The following is a 26,789-nucleotide window of genomic DNA, read 5'->3' as shown; positions in this document are numbered from 1 at the left end:
CTGTCAATCAGAGGTAGCCGAGTCCCGCCCCCCTCATTAGGAAGGTAAACAATAATGGAGACCGAACAGAGATGGGAGCAAAGCACTCTGGGTAACAAGACACCCAGGGGGAAAAAAAACACAACACACACCACCGCCCACCATATAAAGAGGGAGGACAGCAAATCAGGAAGAGAACGAGAGACAGAGGGCGAGAGAGAGAAAAAAAGAGACAGCGATGGCAAGAGAGAGAAATACTGAGAGGGATAGAGAGAAGAGAAATAAAGGACAGAAAGAGAGGAAGAGTGAACGGGAGAAATGAGAGTCACTTATAGAGTGATTGAGGGTGAGAAAAAAGGCAGAGTGCAATTCTTGTGGATTAACAACCACCCCCCCACCCCCTTCTGATGGGGGCGTGTCGCGTTGAGACTCACATGGTCGCTGCTTATTCAGACAGCCTTGGCAGAATGGTAACCATGTGAGTATGCACAAGCCACACAGGAATGTGACGGTTCAAATACGCCCCCCCCCACAGACTGCACACAAGCCTAAATGTATTCAAGTGTGCAACTGCTCCCATGCCCTTCTTAAAGGGGGAGAGAGAGAGAGAGAGAGAGAGAGAGAGAGAGAGAGAGAGAGAGAGAGAGAGAGAGAGAGAGAGAGAGAGAGAGAGAGAGGGAGAGAGAGAGAGAGAGAGAGAGAGAGAGAGAGAGAGAGAGAGAGAGAGAGAGAGAGAGAGAGACAGATAGAGAGGGAGAGAGAGATGGACACAAGATAGCGGGAGGACAGACACAGAAAGATTGTGTGCAGTGCTGCCCCAAATTCAACCACATTCTGGTCTCTCACTCACACACACACACACACACACACACACACACACACACACACACACACACACACACACACACACACACACACACACAGATTGAATGGCTCATATCAGAGTTTATCGAGAGTGGTTCAAAGCAGGTACTAAAACAAATAAAGGCACATTGAGGACTTTACTGTCTCTCTCTCAGTGTCTTTGGGGCTCTCTCTCTCGTCTGTGTGTGTCCCTCCCTCTCTAATTCTACATGTCTGTTTGTATGTCTCTCTCCCCTCTTCATCTCTATATTGTCTCTTGACGGTGGAAGGGTCTGCCGTGTGTTTTGGCCAGGGGCCAAATGGCATCAGGAGACAAAGGGGGTGCGGAAGGAGGGAGGGCACCGGGGCCAACATGGCCGACAGCACCGAGCTCTGTGTCATTCATATAAATAATAATAATAAAAAAACAGCGCCTTAACCGATGCTTCTTATTCGTCATCCTGATATCCCATAACATAACCAGATCGTTTCTGTCAGTGACATCAATGGAAAGAAAAAAGAAAGTCATAAGCTGTAGGTTCATTTATACGGCAATATATATGACATATTTTATTCTTGCCAAACCTCTCAATGTATAGAAACATTCAAAATGATTATGTGCTCTGTTTAAAACTTAAACCCTTCCATTCCCTAGAGGGGGTTCCTTACGACAGGTTGCACTCCTGAGAGTGCTGTGTGTTGCTCTGAAAGAGTTGACATCATGAAGCGAGGCCCATGTGATAGGCGGTGTACCTTATCAATCAGGGTCTGGAGCACACTGGCCTGACGCGCCACAAAGCCCAGATAGATGTACACATGTGAGGGGGGTGGGGAGTGTGAGGGGCTAATCCTCTGCATAGGATTACATATTGATTTTAAAAATATAAAAAAAGCTTATCAAATCAAACGGTAGCAGGGGGCCCGGGCTGTGCATAAATCCTGTTTAGACAACGAGAGGGCGTCCTCTTTCAAACCCTTGTATGTACCAGAAGCAAAGGCCTTTGTACACACACACACACACACGCACCCATACCAATACAGGCACAAACACACTTGAGCTGGTTTCAAGGTACAGTATGGGCCGTCGTAATAAGTTGTGTCTAAGCGTGTAGTCGTGTTGAGTTTGTGGCGTAGGGTGCATTATGCGTGTTTGTAAGTGGCCGTGGGACTGGCTAGGAAGATGAAGAAGCCATCTTGGATCAGGTAAGCAGTGTTAAGACGTTTTTACAACTCTGCAAGCGCACATGCATACAAACACAGACACAGTATGAAAAAGTAAAAACATGCCATTCTCTAGAAGCAGGAACATCAGGTATCTCTGAAAGAAGGATACGGCACAGCTTTTAAGTTTGGTCCTCTTTTCTACTTCAAAGAAAAAGTAAATTGTCTGTCTCTTGTGTATCCTGTGCCAAGTATGAGCCAATATAAAAAAAAAAAACATATCAAAAGGGACTAATCAATACCAATCATTCCAACACAAAATACTGGGGTTATGTTAATAAGCTGTTATAATAATTATATCATTCAGGTAGAGTTTTTTTGTGGTTCCTTTTCATCACACCACAAAGAACCATAACTCAAAACCCCCAATCCACCCAGCGATGGATGTAGAATATACAATCTAGGGAAAACAAAGTGCTTTAAATGTGTTTGAGGCTTGAAAGAGAAGAATGCTTCGGCACTCGGTGCTCAAAAACAAAGAATCACTGAAAGGATCATCACTAACAAATATTCAGTTCCCTTCTTGTTTAGGAGACGACTATATCAGAGAGACAGGTGGATTGACAGACCGCACAGACAGACAGACAGAAAGACAGACACACACACAGACACACAGACACACACACAGACACACACACACACACACACACACACACACACACACACACACACACACACACACACACACACACACACACACACACACACACACACACACACACACACACCAGACCGCCTCCTCCCCCTTGCTAATTACAATTGATTTATCAGGGAGCAGGTAGCTTATCAGCCGCCTGGCCAAATGACCATGGGTGTCTCCGAGCGCCACCGCTAGGTTTTAGGGGAGTGTGCGTGGTTCAATGTCGAACGGCAAAATCAATTAGCATTGATTGGCTAAAGGTTCATTTTCCCAAAGCGGAGACGGTGGAGAAAGGGATTTCAGTCCATTGGCTCACCCCGACAACTTTGATGCAGCACAATGGCTGCGTTCTCAGCTGCCGCACAGCCTGGAGAGAGAACAAAACTCCAATAATAGAACTTCTTTATCCCCCCACCCGCTGCCTCTCACTTAGCCTGGCCGCGGCTAGGTTTCAAATCAGCCATTGACTATTCAGGCCTAGCCAGGAGACAGATAGCATTGATCACGTATCACAGGCAGAAACCCCTCCTAAGCAGTCATCAGGAGCACGTGGATGAATTCATAGACCGTCCTGCTGCTACTGGAAGCAGAAGGGGGAGTATACTCTAGGGGGTCACAGGACCAGTCCTCGCTTTAAAAGAACAACACAGTCGAAGGAAAGACACTGGGCGCACGCCATTGGGAACGTGTGCACAGATTGAGCCAGCAGAGGCCACACACTCTCACCTTCGATGGCCAGCATGGCCCTCAGCTCTCTGTTGAGCAGCTCAAAGCGGCGCTCCAGATCGTGCTCCTTCTCCCTGAAACGCAGAAAGGTACACCGGGTTACAATGGGCTCCTCCTACCTACTCTGACAGTAACCAGGGATAATCACAGGGAGCCCCTCCATTTGATGTCATTTATCGAGCAAAGACACTGAGGCATACAATAAATCCCCCGCTCATCAGAAACATTACATCAGATGGATCCTTTCAGGGGCCTTTGGCCCCGAGCGTTAATGGCTGTGAGGTTCATCAATATGCGGACGACTTGATAATCAAGCACGTTAATGGTGTCCGAAGGCGTCTGACTGGGGGAGACCCGATATACATATATCTGTTCACTGGCCAGTCTATTATTCCACTATACAGTCACAGAGTCAGTCAGAGGAGGATTCCGGGAGGAAACAGAAACAAGGTTCATCAATATGTTAATGACTTAATCATTAAACACTTAACAGGCGGCGCAATAAACATTGATTCAGCCACTGGGCCTGCTGGAGTTTCACATTAATCTACTACACATAACTGACACACACGCAGAGATATCCACACCATGAGTACAGACAACGACTAGTTGGATGTGCGAATGGCTTGTCATAGGCAGGTGTGTGTGTGTGTGTTTGTGTTGCGAATGGCATAGTGTGTGTGTGTGTGCACGTGTCCATACATATGTCTAGGAGGGTATCAGCGTTTCTGAACAATTAAATCGGGCCGTCTTTCAGCGCTATTAGAAAATGAGCTCATTCTGCAGCTAATAGAATTTGTCCTTCAAAGGATTTATATTTTTTCCTCCCGGGCCACAAAGACACAACGGCCAGGCCTAATAATCAGCCGCTCAGTCAATGGGCCACTTTAAAAGCCCTGCTTTTTCCAGCATATAATGTGATTATGAAGACTTCAATCTCTACTCCACTCACACCCTTTGAAATCCTAACGGCCGCAAATGAAGAAAAACGTCTGTGTGTGTGTGTGTGTGTGTGTGTGTGTGTGTGTGTGTGTGTGTATGTGTGTGTGTGTGTGTGTCCACCTGTCGTTTCAAGGCCACACACATAGTAAGAAGAGATGGAGCTTTGGTATTGGATGGTGTATTGATTTCACATGGACCCCACATGTAAATCAATGGGCGAATAGACAAGAGACAGGTAATAAAGTGTCAAAGCCCGCGTTGAGGAGACGTCTCAACTGCTTTGATGAACCATGTGTACTCTTCATTACGTCGTGGTAGCCTGGCTCCACCCGCCTAAGTACTTCTGCTCAATTTTTATCTCCCTTCAGTACTAGGTCTGGGTCTGCGGAATGTTAGTGGGTTTTCTCCGTCCAAATTTTCTGCGTCCAATCAGCGAACAGAGGGAGTGGCTGAGATCAATGACGTTAAAGTCAGCACTCGTTGACGGGCATCTTCACGCACGGTGTTTGGTTTGTTTACAGCCTGCGCGCAACGTGATTCCCGGCCAAACGTTAGCGATTGGTTATGGCAGATCCAGATTGGCACTGGGCAGATCCAATAGTTTAAAACTTCAACAGACACTCGCCTTCAAGTGAGTTAACGTTTGTCAATTGAGTAGGTCCAGATTCTCCGTGCAAATGAAATGAGGTACGAGAGTCTGGTAGGACCAGGCTACACGTCGTGGTATAGTGGTAACAACACAGATCAGCATGTTAAGCACCGTGACGCTAACTAGACGCTGCCTTACGTGTGAAGCACAATCTCAGAGGCTGTAAACTCCAGTGTGTACACAGACAGAACAAAGGGATCAGGTTCATGTGGTTAATGGTTCAGTTACTGGCCCTGTTTACACAAGAGGAATATCAGGATTCTACAATAGGGTTTTTTAAATCTAGATTGTATATTGATAAAAGAAACAATTCTGTTTACAAACAGGAGCAGTCCCGCTCCAGACCGTCTCAGCAGTAGACTAAGGGGCCATTCAAGAGACAGCCAGCCTCGTGACTGTCCGGGCCATGCATGTGAATATGGTCACACAAAATGGACAACAAATGGACAACCAATGGACACTGTTTTCCCCATCTTCATGTTATCGTCTATAACCTTCCTATAGGCGGCCTTTGGTTTTTGTATTCCATCATTTCTCTGATGAGGTGTGACTTGGCAGGAGATTGTGTCTAGACCAGAACCAGTGTGTAGTGAACCTAGATCGAGGGCTGTATTTGACATGGCATGTTTGTCTTGAGTGTTTGTCTTACAGCAGGGAGAGCTGGTTCTGTCGTCTGATGAGGGCGTTCTTCTTGTTGACCAGCATGAACCACTCCTGCATCATGGCCTCCTCCTCCTCCTTGTTGTTCCCTGCAGGACACAGAAACATCACTCCGTGAATACACTCAGTACATCCTTTAAATGAGCAGCATCACACGAGTCGCTCCTTGGTGATCTGTGTTGCCTTTTTGAGACGTGTGGTTAATCAACTATTCTTTAGATCATTACTCCTGTACATTACTCATGCTAACATTAATCAACACCATTTATCTAGCACTTTTTTCATGGGACTCAAAGCAATTGACATAGTGAGCGTGTATGTGTGTGTTTGTTTAAGTGTATGAGTGCAGAGTGTAGATTATTAATTGTAAGTTTCCATTTAATACTAAATTGTGGGTCCTCAGCAATGAGGTTAGACCGGCCTGAGATCAGAACTCTAATATCAGTGCACAATGTGACGTTGGCCCAGCCCCATGGAGCCCCATGCATGAGCGAAGATCAGCAAGCAGAGCTCCAGTAACAGGACCACATGTTGTTGTTGCTGCGGTTTGATTCTATCCTTTGACGTTGGTAAGAGGGTCTCCAATATGCAACACAAATAGCTTGCTGAGAATGCTTTCTTAACTGTATCATCACATAGTCTGCAATCACCAGAGACAACTGCTTAATCCAAGGGTTATTTAACAGAGAGACACACCACCACAGACCACCTGGGGCATGGGAGACTGTGGACATTTCAGCTTTTTGGAGCCAGCGATTGTTTGTAATTTAATTTAGGATGGAGGGATGTTAAGGGGAAGGAAAAGAAGAACCCGGAAAAAAAGGGGAGGAAGTCAACGGTGGGATTTAGTGGAATCAGCGGCTGATGGATTATGGCGACCAGCAGACGCACGCCACTCTGAGCGGGATAAAGCCTCATGACAGGTCACCATGTCTCCTCGCAGTCCAATAAAACAAGGAAATAATAACGGGCAATATTAAGCTGCTGTGACATTGTAGCCAAGCAGGCTGGAAGTGCAGAGGGATTAGAAAGCCAGAAGCCCCCCCCCCCCCTTCCCACACCCCCCGATAGCAGCCTGAAAACACTCGGCGGCCAACAGCCTGCGAGAGTCACAAAACAGCCTGCCAAGAACCACCAGCAAGGCATTAATCAGGCTGCAAACGGATAGGTGAGACACAGCTAGCAAACAGCAAGGCCAAAACAACCTTGCAGTCAGCAGGCTGCGACGCAGTTGGTTACCACCCATTAAGTCAGCCCACAGATTCGCCAGCAAATAAGAAACAAAGAAGCAGAGGGTAAGTAGATGTTTCATGTCATTTCACATCACATTGTCACATCTCACCTTAATGTTACACTGAGAAATCACAGCACAGATAAGATGGCTTCATCCATACAAATGGAATCAACACCTGCAGTTAATTAATAATTAATATGGCCAGCATATTGAGGGATGTTGCAATGTATGACCTCACTACAGAAATGACAATAACTCAGTCAAATGTACGAGGGATGGGTGTTTCCTACCCACTGCCCCACATAATGACATAGAGCTAACACTGCCACTGTTAGTGGTTGTGTTGCTGTTGTCAGCTTGTATATGTGCGAAAACAAGAGAAGCTGACAAACTGACACTCAACGCTGGGTGTGAAAACAAACAGCAAATGTATCCTTGGCAAGCTCTGTTGACCCTGCTTCTGTGGAACCAACCTTGGCTCTGACACTGTGCATCCATGTTGGCTCTCAGGGGAGCCATCTTGGATCAAAGAGTCTAGTCGCTTGGCAGGTTGCTTTCTGGGCCCTACATGCCATTTTTCACCACTTTATCCCGAGCAGAGGAGAGCAGAAAATGGGGCCAATTACAACTGAGACCTGGAGCAATACGTCGATACAATGTTTGATCATAACATCAAAGGACCGATGAATATGTCTATAAAGATAAAGGATAAAGATATGGTCTGCTTCCATATCAGGGGCGGTGTTATCGTCATCAATATCATGCTCCGTGCTATTCTCTTATCAATGTTGCCAGAGCTGTGAGAGACAGACAGATAAAATCCATGTGCGCACATGAACACACACACACACACACACACACACACACACACACACACACACACACACACAAACATGCATGTGCACGCACGCACACACACACACACACACACACACACCAAAGTATGTAGTTATGACAATAAAAAATACACGTGGCAAACCGTTTTAGACAAGCCAGTTCCATGATGTATTAGCTGGGTATAAGACTCCCTATGTGTTTCCCCTGATTCTGCCTCAGAGCTTAAGAAAGGGCAATGCCTCAAGTTCATCCACTCGCAAACAAACATCAATACAGATAGAGACAGCTATAAATGGAGCGATCTCATCGAGTCCAACAGCTAATCCGGTTTGTGAATTAGACTAGATCTAAAAAGGTTATTTAAGGATGTGCTTTGTTCCCACCGTCCGGCACCGAGGGCCAGGGAGGGCCAGAGGTCGGGACACGTAGGACGGCAGCAGGAAAGAGGACCCGAGGAACATTGTTTTCTCTAATGATGCAGCAGCCTGGTAAAGCCTGCCCCTGTGCTCAGCGTGCACACCAAGTAGTCAGGGAGCTGACCTCATTCATGTGAGGAGAAGACTTCAAGGCATGATATGTGGAAACATAAATTTTGGTTTGATTCCATGCAAATCCTTCATAGAATAGTGGTAGTCTGTTTAGCTTGAGCCAAGACCCTTCATTTTGCACTTCTCTTCAAACAATTCCCCTGATATGCCTTGGAAAGTCTGATAAGTGCCAACCCAAAATAATAAAGATCAAATGTGAGAGTGTCTCTGATGAGTGTGCACATTTAAGCAGGGATAGCAAACTTGTGCCTTCTGAGAGATGTGTGATGGGACCAGCTGAGTGTGCTACAACTCCTACCGCATGGACTGTTTCAGCAGTAGTGTCAGGTGATGCTTTCCAGACAACACAGTGCAGCACTTTATTTACATTGCATTTTTTAGTTTTTTTTATGTTGAAGTAATACAAAATACTTAATACCCCTATTTAATATTGGTTTTCCTTGCTGTTAATTTGCATTGATTATATTCTCCACCTCTGCTGTCAGAACTATGTTTCATACCTGCTTTGGTCTGTTTTCCCTGTGCCCCCCCCTCAGTCTCTCTCCCTCTCTCACTCCATGGCACATGACATTTCTCTCTCTCTCTCCCTGGGTCTCTCTCTCCTGGTCTGTAGTGTTCTCTGCAGGAGTGGGCTGAGTTGTAGAGGCTCTTTATGTGGTACAGAAGCCTTTCTAGCGGCTCCTCAATAGGACACACAATGGGCCCGGCAGCTAGCGCAGGTCCCTGCTTTATTGAACCTGCGTATAATGTCGGCTGAATGAAACACATTAACCAATTTATTCCCCCCTCCTCCTGGCCCCGTGAACATGTTAAAATAAAGCGGGGAAATTTACAAAAAAATTGGAGAGAAAGGAAAAAACTGAACAGGCCATTCAATGGCTGCCTTTTCCACCGATGTCATTTGTCAACCACTGCTTACTTTGCCGTTTACAATAGGGAGGAGAGAGAGAGAGTGTGGGAGAGCGAGAGAGAGCGAGAGAGCGTGAGTTAGCAAGAGAGCGAGAGAGAGTGAGAGAGAGAGAGAGAGAGAGAGAGAGGAATTGAGAGGTGATCATTAGCGGGGCTCAATTGTGTGTAATTACTTCTGGTGTAACTAGTCACAGTTATAGAAATAGTCAACGAAATACAATAATAATTGTGAAATGGTCAAGGTGTTAATTTCTACGGTACGGGAGTGTCATCATGCTGGTAAAAGTAGTGCATTTCAATACTTGTTTTCGTTCCTCATATAAAATGCTATCTTGACAATTTCTCAGGACAGATCAAAAGGATGTGAGTGCGAAAGCAATGTGTATTTTCTTAATATGTGTGTGAGAAAGACAGGAGAGAATAAGGGCAGGACATATTAGCAAAACATGTTTTAGAGAGATGCAGTTTAAATATACATATTAAACAGGAATACTTAGAATTAGCTGCATTAGCTGTAAACACAACCTCCTCCTAATCCCCCATATCCCTTTGATTGCCATACCTCTGCGTTTACATAGCCTTGTTTTCCATCACTCTCTCCATCAAAGCCTGTCTCTCTCTCCATCACAGCCTGTCTCTCTCTCCATCACAGCCTGTCTCTCGCTCCACCGCAGCCTGTCTCTCTCTCCATCACAGCCTCTCTCTCTCCATCACAGCCTCTCTCTCTCCATCACAGCCTGTCTCTCTCTCCATCACAGCCTCTCTCTCTCCATCACAGCCTCTCTCTCTCTCCATCACAGCCTCTCTCTCTCCATCACAGCCTGTCTCTCTCTCCATCACAGCTTCTCTCTCTCCATCACAGCCTGTCTCACTCTCCATCACAGCCTCTCTCTCTCCATCACAGCCTCTCTCTCTCCATCACAGCCTGTCTCTCTCTCCATCACAGCCTCTCTCTCTCTCCATCACAGCCTCTCTCTCTCTCCATCACAGCCTCTCTCTCACCATCACAGCCTCTCTCTCTCCATCACAGCCTCTCTCTCTCCATCACAGCCTCTCTCTTTCTCCATCACAGCCTCTCTCTCTCCATCACAGCCTCTCTCTCTCTCTCCATCACAGCCTCTCTCTCTCCATCACAGCCTCTCTCTCTCCATCACAGCCTGTCCCTCTCTCCATCACAGCCTCTCTCTCTCCATCACAGCCTCTCTCTCTCCATCACAGCCTCTCTCTTTCTCCATCACAGCCTCTCTCTCTCCATCACAGCCTCTCTCTCTCTCTCCATCACAGCCTCTCTCTCTCCATCACAGCCTCTCTCTCTCCATCACAGCCTGTCCCTCTCTCCATCACAGCCTCTCTCTCTCCATCACAGCCTGTCTCTCTCTCCATCACAGCCTCTCTCTCTCCATCACAGCCTCTCTCTCTCTCTCCATCACAGCCTCTCTCTCACCATCACAGCCTCTCTCTCTCCATCACAGCCTCTCTCTCCATCACAGCCTCTCTCTCTCCATCACAGCCTCTCTCTCTCCATCACAGCCTCTCTCTCTCCATCACAGCCTCTCTCTCTCACCATCACAGCCTCTCTCTCACCATCACAGCCTCTCTCTCTCCATCACAGCCTCTCTCTCCATCACAGCCTCTCTCTCTCCATCACAGCCTCTCTCTCTCCATCACAGCCTCTCTCTCTCTCCATCACAGCCTCTCTCTCTCCATCACAGCCTCTCTCTCTCCATCACAGCCTGTCCCTCTCCAGCCGAGTGCCTCCATTCTCATCAGAACTGCCCACAAGTCAGCAAGTTGTTTTTCCTCTAGCAGTTATTGACCATTAAACATAATGATCTCTTGATAGGAAGATTTTCCTCCAGGCCCCATCTAGTCCAGGACTGTTATAGAGGAGGGAGGCCTCAGGGGACACACAAACCACTCCTCAATGATCTTCTCCCATTACTGCCAAGGTCTTTCATTACTAGGATCGGGACCCTGGTGTTCTGTTGTTGCTTCCAGTGGAGGTGAGCAGGGCTGTTTTCATGGCTGTGTTACAACAGCATAAAGGGTTGGGGGTCGGCTTTTCAAAAAACAGAACACTTCAGGTAATTAGTATAGCAGAAATGAGCAAGGGACAGCATAGGCCGTACGTGTCACTATGAGTGTGTGTGTGTGTGTGTGTGTGTGTGCGTGTGTGTGTGTGTGCGTTTGTGTGCAACACCCTCACTCTATATGTGCTGCTCTCTGTCAAGTAGCTCACCTGCCGATAGCCCAACAAGGTATTTCATTAGCAGCTCTTTTACAATGCAACTAATGCAACAAAGGCCCGGCCACGACCACCACCACCGCCTCCACTCCAAGGCAACGGGGCCACTTCAGGAGCACTAGGGGCCCCCCGTTTACCAAGACACAAGGAGGGGGTTGAGGAGGCCATCCCTGCTCATAATCTCACGACAAAAGGCAAGACAGGCATCATCCTATTATTGTTGTGATCTACCCAGTTCGTGTCTGTCCTCTGCACCACGGGGGATATATTTGATATAGACGGCAGCGCCGGGGCTCAAAGGAGAAGGCGGTCAAGGGCTTCCAAAGCAGTACTTCCTGCAGGTGTGGCGGTGACGCAAGCTGCATGCCGCCCTCACGGAGACCACATTATGAAAACAACTGAAGAGCTGCGAGTGTGTGTTTGTGTATGATTTGTTTACAGACTTTGGACTTTCCTCAGACAGTCGCTCTTGGATATTACACACTTCTCCAATTGCGTGGGTAACATATTTAAGAAGCATTTTTTTTCATGTTTTCCACAATTGTTTCCTTAAGGCAATCAATAAATCCAATATTCTCGAAGAAATTAAGCTAATCCGGCATCTCCCGATCTTAACTACAAATCATAATGATGCCGGATGAAGTGACTGAATGTCTTACCTGCCCTTCTATCTACCTCACTCAGCCTTGCAACAGGCTAGGCAGACCTACTGCTAAGCTAAGTCACATGTTTTGGGGGAATTGCTTTAGAGGAAGGCCTGAAGGGTGGATGTTTTAGGTTGCATACTATTAAAAAAGAGCTTACTCTGGCTTGTTTCTCCAAAATGCCTGCCCTACCTTTAAGTGAAAATGAATAGGATATATGATGAGTAATGGATTTTAAGGGATCCATATGCAGGTATATGGTTTATAGGTCAAATACTTCTGTATACACACATACTTCTGTATACAGACACATGCAAGTGAGCTTGGCCATTTGTTTGTGCCGTCACCTAAGAACACAGATATGTAAAGTAATGCATGCACACACAAGGACACACACTTGTACGCAGACATGCAGTATGATGTCTGAATTGTGCGTGAGCCTATTTGTGCATAGATGCCTTTCAATATGTGTTTTGTTGTGTGTCTGTGTGTGTGTGTTGTGAGTGAGTTGCTCCAAATGTGAGAGCCTGGGTGTGTGTATGTGTGTGCATGCATACAAGGACCAGAATAAATGAATGGCTGATTTATTCCCTTGCTTTGATGGTATTAAGAGCCCTGCTCTCCTTAATGTGGCACGCTAAACGCTTTTCTCTCCAGTCTCATTTGAAAAGTAGGGCCACCCAGTTTAACTATTGGTGATTGGGACAAATAAACGACTTAAGCTATTTACATATTTCTCTCCTGCTAATATGAGTACCGTTTTTTAATCAAACTGCCGGCATTGAGGTAGTGTAGTGAAGAGATGTCACTCTACGGAGGAGCATGTTCACTTGAATTGACTACTTACTTGTGGTAGATCTGACCGTACAGAGAAAAGTGGTAATGTGGTGAATTACAATGGGCCATCATGAGGATGGCATGCTTGAGTTACCTGTGATGAAATGAATCGAGACAAGGAGCTGCAAAACTATGGGTATGGATCACAGTTTGAGCAACGGCAATCAATGTCATTACAAACATATTAATCAAATACACATCTTAATGGAGCTTTGTAACAGAAGCCGCCAACAAATTAAGGCCAACAATGACAGGGAGAAGGTGTGGGACAGACAAACACACACACACACATTTTATCTGACCTCTCTAGTAGCAGTAAAAGGCCAGTGCTTCGGAGACCGTGGCTCGGGAGACACTAAGCTAGGGGGTTAAGCTAGGTGATTTAGCCCCGAGTGTGTGTTTACCCTCGGAGGTGTGAAACATTTAGAGTGGTGTTGGTGCAGACGGAGGAACGGGAAACAGTTTACTTAGAGAGTTAAAGCCGGCGGCCTGTTGAGACCGCTAATTGGCCGCTTGTTGTTCTAGCAGAGACCGACACGACGCACCGGCGCTTCATTTAGTGACTCACTGATTTACAGGACGGCAGCGTGCACACAAGTGTTAGCACTGTCGATTGGTCGGGGAAGACACACATTTGTCAGCGCATGTACTGCAAATACACATGCAAGTTTCATGTACACATGCGTGCACCTGCTTCTATTCCGATGGAATTAATTTTTCATTTCATAAAAAAAACACAACATTCAAACAAAACTATTTTTCTGTTTTCATGTTGGGCCAGAGTTATCTTTAAAGAAAACCCAGAGGGTAGAAAACCGAAGAGACAGGGGGACGTGCCGAAGAGCACGGGCCACTAGACCGCTGCACCCGCCCCCACCGCCCTGTTGACAGACAGCTCCCCTGCATTACCATAAGTAGCCACTCCCACTCCATTAGCAATGAAGGTGGGGGGCACACATGACCCCCCCCTACCATTACCCCCAGGAGGTTAATGGCTGTTGTTAGAACAAATTTGATTGGTGTCATATCTCACGCCTGTCGACGGCGGGGATGAAGAGAGGTGAAGGATGAATTTACTTAATGAATTAATCTGCGGGCGCTAATGGCTCGGCTAACAACATTAGCCCAACTCCTAACAGGCCTCTGTGCGGCTGATTCCACTTGAGGTGGTTTTATTGTACTCCCTTTACTTCTGGCTCTTTCTTTGGGGTGAACCGTGTTCTTACTCTGCCTCCCTTACCTCAAGGACTGGTTTAAAAGCCCTTTCTACAGGCAGATTTACACATCTATATGCACCGGGAATAAAAAGCTGGGGACAGGACAATTTTAATTAATGCTATAATGTACCTCTGTATTGTATTGTATGTATTAGACCATTTTGTATTTTTTAATACAAATGTTATTGATTAATTAATTCAAAAGTGACTCAACACATGTCTGTCCCACACAGAGTTTGACTAGAGAGTTTCTAGAGGAGAGACAGCAGAAGTTGTTCCACATCTCAGCCTCTATCTCAATACACACAGTGGCAGAGCCGCTGGTGGCGCTGGTATTTAAATGGTGATATATAAGGAAACACAGATGTCAGTATTCATACCCTGGGGTGACCCACAATAGGAAATGAGAGGGGGGTGACAGAGCAAACCACCGTGTTTGCAAGTGAATAGTGTAATTACGGACCGAACCTCTGTCATTAACCTGTATTGTGGAGTGCCCCCAGAATCTCTTACCATGAGAAAGCCTTGATTAATTGACTGCAAGGTTAAGAATAAACGATGTCGTTGGGCTGTGGTTTGTTAACCAAATACTAATCATGTATTTGAAGAGGAGGGGGAGGGGGGGATAACTCAGTTTCTCTGTGCTTTTTCTTTTTGGTAAAAGATGTCGATATAAAACAATGAATCCAACCAAAATGATGATGAGTAAAAATCAAACTAAGAGATATAAGCCAGGGAACAGAAAGAGCCAGGCTACAGAACAATAAAAACAGCTGAACAGAGACTGGGCTCTGCACCGCTGTATCTACTGTGTTAGGGGATTGCAGGCATGGCTGTATCTGTAGCTCTATGCCTGTTTTGTGTGCGAACGTACATTTAAGTGAGTGTCCCGGGGACAAGTATTCACATGTGAACTGAACTGCGTGTTTATGTGAGCACTCAATGGTTCTTACGTCTGTGTGTAATGTGTGTGAGCATGTATGTGTAATGTGTGTGTGTATGTTTATGTAATGTGTGTATGTGTGTAATGTTTGTGTGTGCGTGCATGTGTAGTGTGTGTGTAGTGTGGGGTGTGCGTGCGTGTGTGGCGGTGGCTTGGCAGCAGAAAGCTGGTTGGTGGACGGGGGTCGGGCCAGGCTGACAGGCGGCTGATGAAAGCGACGGCGAGCTGCTTCAATAAAGAGCAGATTATCATAAGCAGCAGCCCATTGTCCAGCCCATAATACCCCTCAACACCTCCCCCCCCCCCCCCCCCCCACACACCCTTTCCTCCCTGCCCTGAAAATGTTAATCAGCCATATCACTGGTACACCCAGGAAGCAAACAGCCAGAGGACTTGGATGCAGAGCGACAACTGTTTACAGAACAACAGAAACACAGAGATAGCGATTTGACTGAAAAGACACACACACACACACACACACACACACACACACACACACACACACACACACACACACACACACACACACACACACACACACACACACACACACACACACACACAGACAGTGGCAAAAAGAGACAAGAGATAACAGAATAAAAACAGAAAGAGAGAACGTGAGCATAGGACCCATTGGACCAGACGCTGGGGAGAAAGCAGGTGGTTTGCGGTGGTGCTGCTCTGGTTCAGCCCGACAGCCCGTCTGAAAGCCGGGGGGGTCGGATGGGGCTAATATCGCGCGCGCGAGCCCCACAAACCAAACCCCAGAATGCCCCTGTCCCTCTCCCCCCCGGCCCCCCCCACCACCTAGCCCCACCCCATTGACTCCTTCCACGGTGACTCGCTTTATCTGAAGATTCTCAGACAATGCCTGTAGGATCCCAGCCTTAATCTCCCTGGAAAATGCCTTTTCATCCCCGCTGTTCAAGAATGTCTAAAAGCTCTGCGGTGGGGCATGGGGGAGGGGGGAGCTTGGAACATCTGGGAGAGAGGTAGGTGCTGCTGGAGACGGAGGGATTGGGGGTTGGGAAGATGCTCCTTGCGAGTGGACTAATTAAATTGTTTTAGCTGCTCAAACATTCAAATGGCCGAGGAGATTAAGGGGAGAGGAGAGAGGGGGATGACGGGGGACGGGGGACGGGGGGTAATCTGTTTTCTGACCCAGCTCTACTAGTCTTTCACACACACACACACACCCACACCCCCACCAAATAAACATTGTATTGCATCTCCTTCCAGGCAGGAGAGAGACTGATCCTTGTTTTTCCTGAAGGGAGCGCTGCCCTGGAACACATTCCGTCGGTCGGATGCAAAACCACCCAGTTGTGAATAATGCAACTGCCATCGTTACTCAACATTCACAACGACAACACCAACAAACTAGACAACGTGGACAGGCCACGGGCAGGAATCAAAAGCATGCTAGGTCTGTGTCAGTCTGCAAAGGCTTAAAACAAATGAAACAATCACAATATCTCCTCCCAAACCAGGAAGATCATATTCACAGCATTGGGAGTGTGTTATTGGCTGTGTAGTGTCTAAGTCTGAGGTCCGTTATCAAAGAACCCAACGTGGTTTATAAAGGCCAGAAGCCGGTCTGCTGCAGAGCCCAGGCTGTATCACAGGTTGTCTCACTCAGTCCACTACGGAGACAAACACAGTCAGTGGAAAAAGCTCCCCTCTCCGTCTCCATTTCTCTCCCCCAACTGTAGAGGGGGTCTTATATTCTAAATATTGTCTGTAATATTCTAGCCGGTGCTGAAAGATTAGACTGGTTATCCCGTTAAAGATGGTAAAATGCCATTCTTGTGTTTAAGCTCTTTGCATAGGAGGTCAAGACGTTGTAATCTGCCCAAAGTTACAATAATTAATGTTAAGCTCTTTTAGCAATACCTTTGTAAAATAACTGGCCTGATAATATAATAATATGCTTAAGCTTAATGCTGGCTGTTTGTGGCACTGCGACTAGACAAGGCAAGGGCTTGATCTGTTTGAGTGTGTGAATTTGCACGCACATGTGTGTGAGTGTGTGTGTGTGTGTGTGTCTGATCCTCAATGCAGTTCACGTGGAAGAGCTTAAACCTTGAGTCAAACCGCTGGGAGAGAATAGCAGTGACATGAAAGGCTGACGGAGATGAGGGTTACACTGTTAAAAAACATCAACACACACACCGTGGTGCACACACAAGCACACTTAATAATTTGATAATATATTGGTTGAATTTTGATATATCCATGAATATATGTGCTGGAGTACATCTGTAGAGTATAAAATATAAGCGTCACAGTCAGAAGATGTCCTGTTCTGAAAGTCATCCCTGGAGGTCCAGGCTGTGGTTCTGCCCCCGAACCGTCCACCCCCCCCCTCCCCACGGCAGAGCAGCCCTCCGTTACCGCGGCGACACAAAGGCAGATTAAAGGGCTGTGTGCCATAAGAACCCCCTCTGTCAATCTTATCACACTTGAGTGCAATTTTTTTTAAACATATGTTAATCTGGGAGGACAAAAAAAAAGAAGAATTCAGTGATCGCGCTTGTTTCTGTCCTGCTTCTTATCTCTCATCAAACTGCATTGTGAGAGTGGGGGCGGCCGAGAGCCATTATTGGGATAATTGTATCCATTGTCGCTGGTTTTGCAGCTTTTTGAAATGGGAGGTGTGCGTAAATAGGTGTAAAAGAATGTGGGGGGTCATCGATGAGTATTCCTTACAGACACACGCACACACACACACACACACACACACACACACACACACACACACACACACACACACACACACACACACACACACACACACACACACACACACACACACACACACACACAAACACACAGCATTTAAGCTGAAATGGCAATAAGACAAGTCTGATACTCACAATACCCTTTGGAAAGCCAACAATGTGACTGTCAATAGCACTACTAGCTATGGAAGAGGCCCCATGATAACTATATCAGCTGAACCGAAAAATGGAATGGAAGTAGGCTGCATGTCGTCAGTGATGGCGCAGATTGGATCCCACCTGAACTGTTAAGGGTTTTACATTCACAGCATTACTATCTAAAAGGTAAAGGACAATAAAATGCCTCACAATTGGAAATTCTTTATCACGGATACACCTGCATTGAAAAAATAACTATGATGGAAACCAATATTTATTTTTTTATTTTATAAATGGCAAAATCCCTCCTCATAATTTAATGATTGGATTCCTTGCTCTCATTTAATGAAGGACCTCTCAGACAACCTAAACCACTTGTTTGGATGAACACATTTCTAGCCCACAACCAGTGCTTCAAAATGAAAACACAAACCATGAGAGATCATTTGATTAATATCACATCTACATCCTCCAAGCCCCATCAACACAGAGCATTCTCAGCCTATCAGTGGTCCTGACTGCAACAGGAAGACAAATTTCTCCCAACGTTGCATCTATGAAGGACAGATCTCCCAGCAGTCCAGGAATAACAAGTTCATTATGAAGGACAGTTCTCCCAGCAGTCCAGGAATAACAAGTTCATTAGCCAGTGGGTGCGCTGGAGGAATTCAAATCACCACCCCCCCCCCACCCCACTGACCAGGGGCCCGCTCTCTGATTGGCTCGCTGCGTCGGAATGGCGAGAGATGCGTTAGAGCTCGGCAGTAATTAGGAGTTGTTAGAAAGTGAATTCTCCAACCGCAGATTAGGAAATTAAACTATTTACTGATTACATATTAATAGAAGACAACAATGACGCCCGCCATGCGCTTGGAAGGCAACCAAGGAATAAGACTGTGTACTTAATTACCATAAACAATGGGGGCATAGAAATGGAGTTTTACGCACACTCCCTCCTGTAATGTGTCTGATATCAGAGGACACTTGACAATTCTTGTTCAATTATCTCTATTATTTAATGTGCTGTGAACTGCCTCAGAGTAAATAAATTAACCACACCAATTACCCCGGCTGTGTCTGGGGAGGGCTTGGGCGTAATAGAAAACGCTGCAGAATGCTTCACTGTGCCCAGGCACCGGTCGGCGGTGCAGGAGGTGAGGAGGGAGGAATAATGCAGGAGAAACGTTATAGAAATAAAGATGAAGGGATAGAGGGAAGGTGCTCAAAGCGATACAGGAACGCAGGGAGTATGAAGGGGAAAAAGGAGTGCAATTCAGAACATTAAATAATAATAATAATAATACAATTACGGTAATAGCAAATATAGTTAAAAAATAAGTCCATGGAAAATTAGACTTATGGACTATAATGGGCTATGTTTTCTTCATTTTTATGTTCATGTACACACACAGAACTGATCACCCAATCCTAACAGAACACAGAAAATAATAAACCTACCACAAGTAAAATAAATGGCAACCCTAAAGCCGACAAACAAGGGGAAATTGTGTAACGATGTATGTTAAAGCTGGTTGTCCATGAAAGATAGATGTTTCCTGTTCCTGTTTACCCATCCTTCCCCATGTAAGGATGGTAACCTATCAGTGTTATTACAGGGAAAGTGGGGGGGAAAGGATTCTTCTTCAATTAAACCTGGGGGGCTGTCAGAACTAGGGCTGGGCGATATGGCCTAAAAAAAAAATCCCCTGATTTCCGATTTAAATCGATTTACGTAAAAAGGCATTATGGAAGGCCCTGCCATTGTAAACAATGTAACCTGTAACATAACATAAAATGTAAAATATATAAAATATAAAATAAAATATTTCTGTAAACATAAAATATTACTAATGACAAGAGGTAGTTCTGATAAAGTGCCAACATAACATTCAAACTTTCAACATGTGTTCATAAATATACAGTGTTTTGCAAACGGTAATAACCTTTAAAAATGGAATAGTAACAGGAGAAGAATGAGAAAAACACACACGCAGCTCTTTCCTTCACTCGTCGGTATTGAATGAGGAAGAGGAGCGCGATCCCCCTACTGGAGCCCCGAGGCATTACCAACAGATCGACGAATTGCCAACAGATCGACGAATTATTAAACCACACGGATATATTTCAAATGAATTATGTTTACCTCAAAATAGATTATACATATATGAATAAATTGTTGCATACAACTTGTCACACTCGCTGTCGTAATGCGTGCTCTATGCGGGGGGAGGGCTGAGCCCATACCGAACTACGGGAGCTGAGAGGGAAGCGTTGGCGGATGTTGAAGAGAAAACCGATTTTCATTTAAACAAGTCGACGTGAGCTACACACTCGAGTTAATCAATAAAATCGGTTTATCGCCCAGCCCTAGTCAGAACAGCATCTGAATGTGGGCCTGCTTTGCAGAAACCTTTAAGAAGACACAGTGTACAGCCAATCGGTCCACAGCCAATCAGTAAAGACCCAAACAGTCTACAGCCAATCGGTCTAAAGCCAATCAGTAAAGACCCAATCAGTCTACAGCCAATCAGTAAAGACCCAATCAGTCTACAGCCAATCAGTAAAGTCCCAATCAGTCTACAGCCAATCAGTAAAGACCCAATCTGTCTGCAGCCAATCAGCCTACAGCCAATCCGCCTACAGCCAATCAGCCTACAGCCACTCAGCCTACAGCCAATCAGTCTACAGCCAATCAGACATTGGTCCGGGATGTAAGAAAGGGTCGATCGATCATCTGTGACAGTATATGGAAGGGTGACCTCAGTTACCGAGGTGATAAAGGTTACTATAGTGACCACCTGTCAGTGACTCGTCCTGGTCTGATGCCTTCTGAGCATGGCCTTAAGGCACAGTCCATAACTTATTGGCTGGCTCTGGGTTTAGAAGTACTGCAGAAGGGAAGATAGCCGGACACCTAAATGGACACTTCTGAAAGCCGGCCATGTTGCCCTTCTTCTGCTCAAACCCATATCGGGTTTCCCACACCATTCAGTCTGGTTGTATTTATGGACAACTGATATTTTGATGACATGGTCCATGGATTTCTTATCGTAATGGGATAATTTATATTGAAGTGATCTCATTTCCATTAAAGGCTAATGGCCTCTTTGCTTGGGTGCATGACTTATGTTCTTTTTTGTACCTAAATGCTAAAGGTGTGTAATAGCAGAGGTCCGGCAATTTTTTGTTAAATATGTGTTGACAAACCAAAATGAATAAAGAATGTATTAATACCACTATGCAAAATTGTTGACTGAAACATATGTTAATAACACATTTGAATTCATCCAATTCCAACAACAATTCAACACAAATATTGAGGAACTGCAAAAAAGACAAATAAAAAAGACAATCGTCAACTAATAAGGTACCCAATAAGGTAATTCGCAAGAGGAGATTCTTTTTTTAAAGAGGACAATGTCACTCTTTTACTGATCACTTATTTTTCAAATAATAAGGAATTGAAATGATGAGCCCCTCCAGCCACAACCTTTGTTAGGGTACGCCAAGCTCCATGAAGATTTAAAGGGATGATACAGCCTGGCACGGACATCTTTAAGACACGTCTGTCTGTGATGTCAGACTCACATTCATGGTCCAATTTGACTGTTTTTTGTATTTCACTTGACTGTGTAAAATTTTGATTTCTGTGCTAATACTTCACACAGAGACTTTGCTGCAGTTGTTATATGAGGGTTAATAATAGAGCATGTCATTAAATCGTAGTAGCATCAACCAAACGTTTGAGATATTAGTTCCATTCCCATATGATCCGCTAGGTCCCAGTAGCAGAGTTTCAGAAGTGATCGCTATTGACGGTTTAATTGATCATTGTATGCTTGCTTTGTTTCCAGTTGAACATGCCTCTCCAATGCCTTGTGAGGAATCAAAGTTACATCAGCAGATATCCTACAGGGGTAGGCTGGGTACACCTGGCCCGTCTGTGAGAGAAGCTACTGGAAGAGAATTACATGTAGGGAGGATCATTAGGTCCTTTAGGTCGGTTTGCTATAGGTGTGACCTGCAAACACGCTTTGTGTTTGAATGCAGTATCTTAACCAATAGTGCTTCACATACACAAATACAAGTAGCAGGACTTGAAAATCAATTTATCCAGATAGCAGATATTGTCAGATTCGCAATTTAAAAATAAAAAAACATTGAATGCGCCATGGACCAACATTCTGCTTCCAAAGAGGATAAGATTTCTGGACAGACCATGACCATCCTGAAGAGGCCGGCTGTTTTATGCTGTCAAAAGACCATAGCAGGTGGGCTTTCTTTAACCACATTTCTCCATTTCAGCCAGTGCGTATGATAGGAGGGGTTAGAAAGTATATATATATATATATGAGAAAAGAGAGAGTGGGATGCGGAATCTATCTTTTCGGCTGAAGATGGTTTGGTAGAAAATAACCAGGTTTTCTGCAGACTAGCCACTGCTTTATCTCTATGTGAATAAGAGAGAAAGAGAGCGAGAGAAAGAGAGACTGAGAGCAAGAGAGAGAGAGTGAGAGAGAGTGATAGAGAGCAAGAGAGAGGGATAGAGTGAGAGAGAGAGAGAAAGAGAGAGAGAGAGAGGGAGGCAATAACTGTTCTTAAATTTGACAATAGAGCGTTCTGAGGGGGGAACAGGGCACAGAAACGGGCCAGGGGAGAGGGAGGGCAACAGGGAAGAGGAGCAAGACGATCGCAACAAACGAAAGGAAGATAGGGTGGATTCCCACGTCCAAATGGGATAGGAAGGGAAAGTAAATCCATGGTGACCCTGGTTTTCCTCTCTTAAAAAACCCTCCTATCCTTGCTCTGCTGCTTTTGTGTGGTTCTGAATGCTGTTCAGGTTGTGTTGATATAAATTAGCTACAGGTATTGGGGTGAGCAATACCAGGTTACTCTTATTCACAACACAGTGTTGACGGACGCTACCTATGACGACAACATGAAAGGCTGCTTCTAAAGCTTGCTCTGTATTTAGTGAGAACATGTCTTTGAGCAGGTCAATGGTGCGTGTGTGCACCGAAGAAGAGAGTCCTCCTGTTTCAGTCTGGGGCTCGACAGAGCCAAGGTAGGGTCTCATGTCTTCATCCCGCTCACCCCTAAGCCTTCCTACAAAGTCTTACTCTGCACGACCTACTCTTCCACATGCAGCCCTCAATGCCAGACAAGTTGTGCTGTACATCTATGTGCGACTAGGTCCTCTGTTGGTCTCCTTGCTGTTTTGGTGCTTTTGGCATTTTGCCTATTTGTCATTGTGCATGTCTTTGACTCTACCGTCATTTCTCTCCATTTAACCCCCCCCCCCCAAAATCCAGTCTCCCTCTCTGTTAAACTCATGCATTTCCTTCTTGTACGGCATATCAATGAAGGCCAGATAGGGGGGGTTGCTGGCTGTGTATGTGTAGTCGTGCATGACAGTGCAGGCTGTTCAATAGAGTTGAGGCTGACTGGCAACCCTCACAGCCTAGCTCGCTGGGGCCCAGTGATAGACATGCTGGGAGAGAGAGTGAGTGGTTGTCAGACAGGTACTGAGAGTGAGACAGGAACTGAGCACGAGAGAGGAACTGAGAGTGAGACAGGGACTGAGAGTGTTACTTAGACTGAGAGTGAGACAGGAATTGAAAGAAAAACTGACTGAGTGTGAGACAGGAACTGAGAGTGAGACTGGCTGACATGAACTGAGAGTGAGACAGGGACCGAGAGTGAGACAGGTACAAAGTGAGACAGACTGGGGCACCACTATCACACCAAGTTATCGTTTCCCCCATGAAGGGCTCCCTTATCACCCAGGCACAGAGAGGTCTCCCTCCCCTCCCTCCCCAAGACACAGCCCTCCCCTACCGCCCCGCCCTCCGACCCCCCTCCTCCATCTCACGCCTCCTCCACACCCTCCCCCCGCCTCCCCTCCATCCCTGCCTTTCATATCCACCCAGCGCTACGTCTCGCTACGTTCAACCAGGAGGGAGCAGGGCTTCAAAGATTTCCGCGGTCTCTAACACATGCACACACACACACACACACACACACACACAAACACACACATAAACCACACACACACACACACACATAAACCACACACACACCCTTACTGTATATGCAGTTCGTTTGCATCCATTTTACACACAGACTGGAAAGAAATATATCAAAAAAGCACACACGCAAATTCTTGCGCAAAAATTCCCTCGCAGATATTCAAAAACGACCATGCACTCGGGTGTGTGTGTGTGTGTGTGTGCATGTGTGTGTGTGTGTGTGTGTGTGTGTGTGTGTGTGTGTGTGTGTGTGTGTGTGTGTGTGTGTGTGTGCATGGATGCAACCGTACATGTTTACGTTTGCGTGCGACTGCATCTGCGGGCTGTGTGTGCGTGTGTGCGCTGCTGCGCGTACGCTCAATTTGCCAAAACAGTTTTTCCAGTGTAATTGGGCTTGGGGTACCTGTGTCCATGAGATAGCGCAGCCTCTTCTCCACGCGCGCAGCCCGCGTGTCGATCTGCCGCTGCTCGCTCTCCAGAGCCGACAGCTCCCCAACCACATACTGGCTGGTGTCTCTGAACTCCGACTGACAGAGACAGAGAGACACACACACACAGAGTGGGAAAGCAAAGGGAAAAAACAAGAACGTTTTTAGAAAGGGGTTTGAAATATAATAAAACAGGATGAAGAAATCTGCAATAGAGAGTTTAAAATCATTAACAAAGCAGGAACCTTAAATAAACACTGAAAGGAAATCTTTCATAGATGTAGCAGAGAATTTGGAGAGCTTCAAAGAGAACGTAACTGTTAAATGTTGCGACCCGTATTTACTGTTCTTTGCCGTCAAAGGAAACGGTTAGAAACCGCAATTTTAAAACGTGAAAATAATAATTATTATTATTATTTATACATTTTCAATGAAAAGATAGGTATTGCTCCTTCTCATTTTTAATTCACCTAAATATATTGTACATATTTGATGCATGTTCCATACGTCCTACAATGTGCTCTCTCCCTCTGTCTGTCTATCTCTCTCCCTTATCTCTCTCCATCGGCCCGTTTAATTGCTCCTTAACCACATGCACTTATAGTCCTCATCTGTGACCCCCGACGACCCCACGCCGTCACTGGCTGCTTGCTATTCTCCACAGCATGGCTCTTACCAGGGTTAAAATGTTGATTCAGAATCACCGACTGAGAATGCATTCACCAAAAAATATATATCACCACTTTTATTGCTGATGCTCTTCACTTTTCTTAATAGGAAGGAGAACAAGCGAGCAGGGAGAGGTGGAGAGAGAAAGTTTTTTTTCATTCCTCCAAGGCCAGCACTTTTCCCAGTACTGTGTATGTGTGTGTGTGTGTGTGTGTGTGTGTGTGAGTATGTTTTCATGTATACGCTTATGTGTGCATTCCACTGAGAAAAGAGGGAGACAGTGAGTGTGTAAGGGTGCGTTCTTGCCAGAGAGTGTGAGTGTGTGTGTATGTGTGAGAGTGTGTATGATGGTGTGTGTGTGTGTGTTTGTTCACCCCCTTCATACTTATGCTCTATCACCATTTTCTTCCTTGGCAAATCAATTTTACACATGATCAGCCTACTCCCTGGCCGGGCCGGGCCCAGCTGTAATTAAGAGCGGCAGAATTACCATATATATTATATTAATGCAAACATCATTCAGCAGGTAATTCTTGGCTGATCGGGATAATGGAAAGGTTCAACACCCATTAACCCTGGGGCCCAGACCTTGGCCTGCACGCAAGCTCGCACCCCCGCACACACACACACACACACACACACACACACAAGCACACACGCATTCACACACACACACACACACACACACACACACACACACACACACACACACACACACACACACACACACACACACACACACACACACACACACACACACACACACACACACACACACACACACACACACACACCAGGGTAAGTGGAGGTGTTTGTTTAGGGAGAGAAAGATCCACGAGTAGTCTACAGTGTTTCACCTCACACACACACACACACACACACAGACACACAACCACACACGCTCCCGACATCATTGATATAATTGCATTCTTATGCACACACTCTTCACATACTCAATCTCACACAGTGAAGTGTGTGCATAAAGGGTAGGGTGCATTATTTGTTCTTTCTCACACACACACACACACACACACACACACACACACACACACACACACACACACACACACACACACACACACACACACACACACACACACACACACACACACACACACACACACACACACTTTTTAAACTGCAGGTGTGCTGATAGCTACTACTCTAATTATTAAAATGGTAAATGGTTAGATCACTGGTCCTATCTCTTTGAGGTGAGGAGAAGAGAGAAGAGGAAAGAAGTAGAAGAGGGGAACTAAAGAGATAACACACCACAGAACAGGAGATAGAGGAGGAAGAGAGAGAGAGATGTATAAAGGTTGGGGGAGAGTGTGAATAGAGGCAAAAGGAGGTCGATAAATAAAATGTTTGGAGAACTTTCGGACTAGCACAGCAGAAAATAACAATGAGCAAACATGATGGAAAACACTTGACAACCACACACACACACACACAATCTCACAGCTATCTGTAGGTAAGATAATCATTGTAAAAATACAACGGGTTGAACAGGAGGTTGATACGACTGTCACCGTAACCATAGTAATCAAACCGTAGTACCTCTTCCTCAAAGGGTCTGAGAAGGTCCGACTCCAACAAGAGACTTCCTCGCTCGTCTCCAGAACTCATTAGGTCCTCAGGAACAGACTTCTGCCTCTTAACCTCTGGGGAGATGGAAAGAGAGGGAGAGGAAGAGGGATAGAGAGAACG

At 45.7% G+C, this 26,789-nt stretch overlaps 1 protein-coding gene across 1 annotated transcript in view; it reads right to left on the bottom strand.

Annotated features, from left to right (window-relative positions):
* ehbp1 (EH domain binding protein 1) overlaps positions 1-26,789 on the bottom strand; it is a 143,946-nt gene that overhangs the window by 4,964 nt on the left and 112,193 nt on the right. Inside the window, 4 exon segments of the mRNA XM_060073935.1 lie at positions 3,410-3,483; positions 5,650-5,749; positions 24,386-24,509; positions 26,640-26,743. Of these exon segments, the coding sequence (XP_059929918.1) occupies positions 3,410-3,483; positions 5,650-5,749; positions 24,386-24,509; positions 26,640-26,743 (402 nt within the window).

The sequence above is a fragment of the Gadus macrocephalus genome, chromosome 15 (genome assembly GCF_031168955.1).
Source record: "Gadus macrocephalus chromosome 15, ASM3116895v1".
NCBI lineage: Eukaryota > Metazoa > Chordata > Actinopteri > Gadiformes > Gadidae > Gadus > Gadus macrocephalus.
Note: the sequence above shows the minus strand (reverse complement) of the source record. Positions and strands in the feature narration are given on the sequence as shown.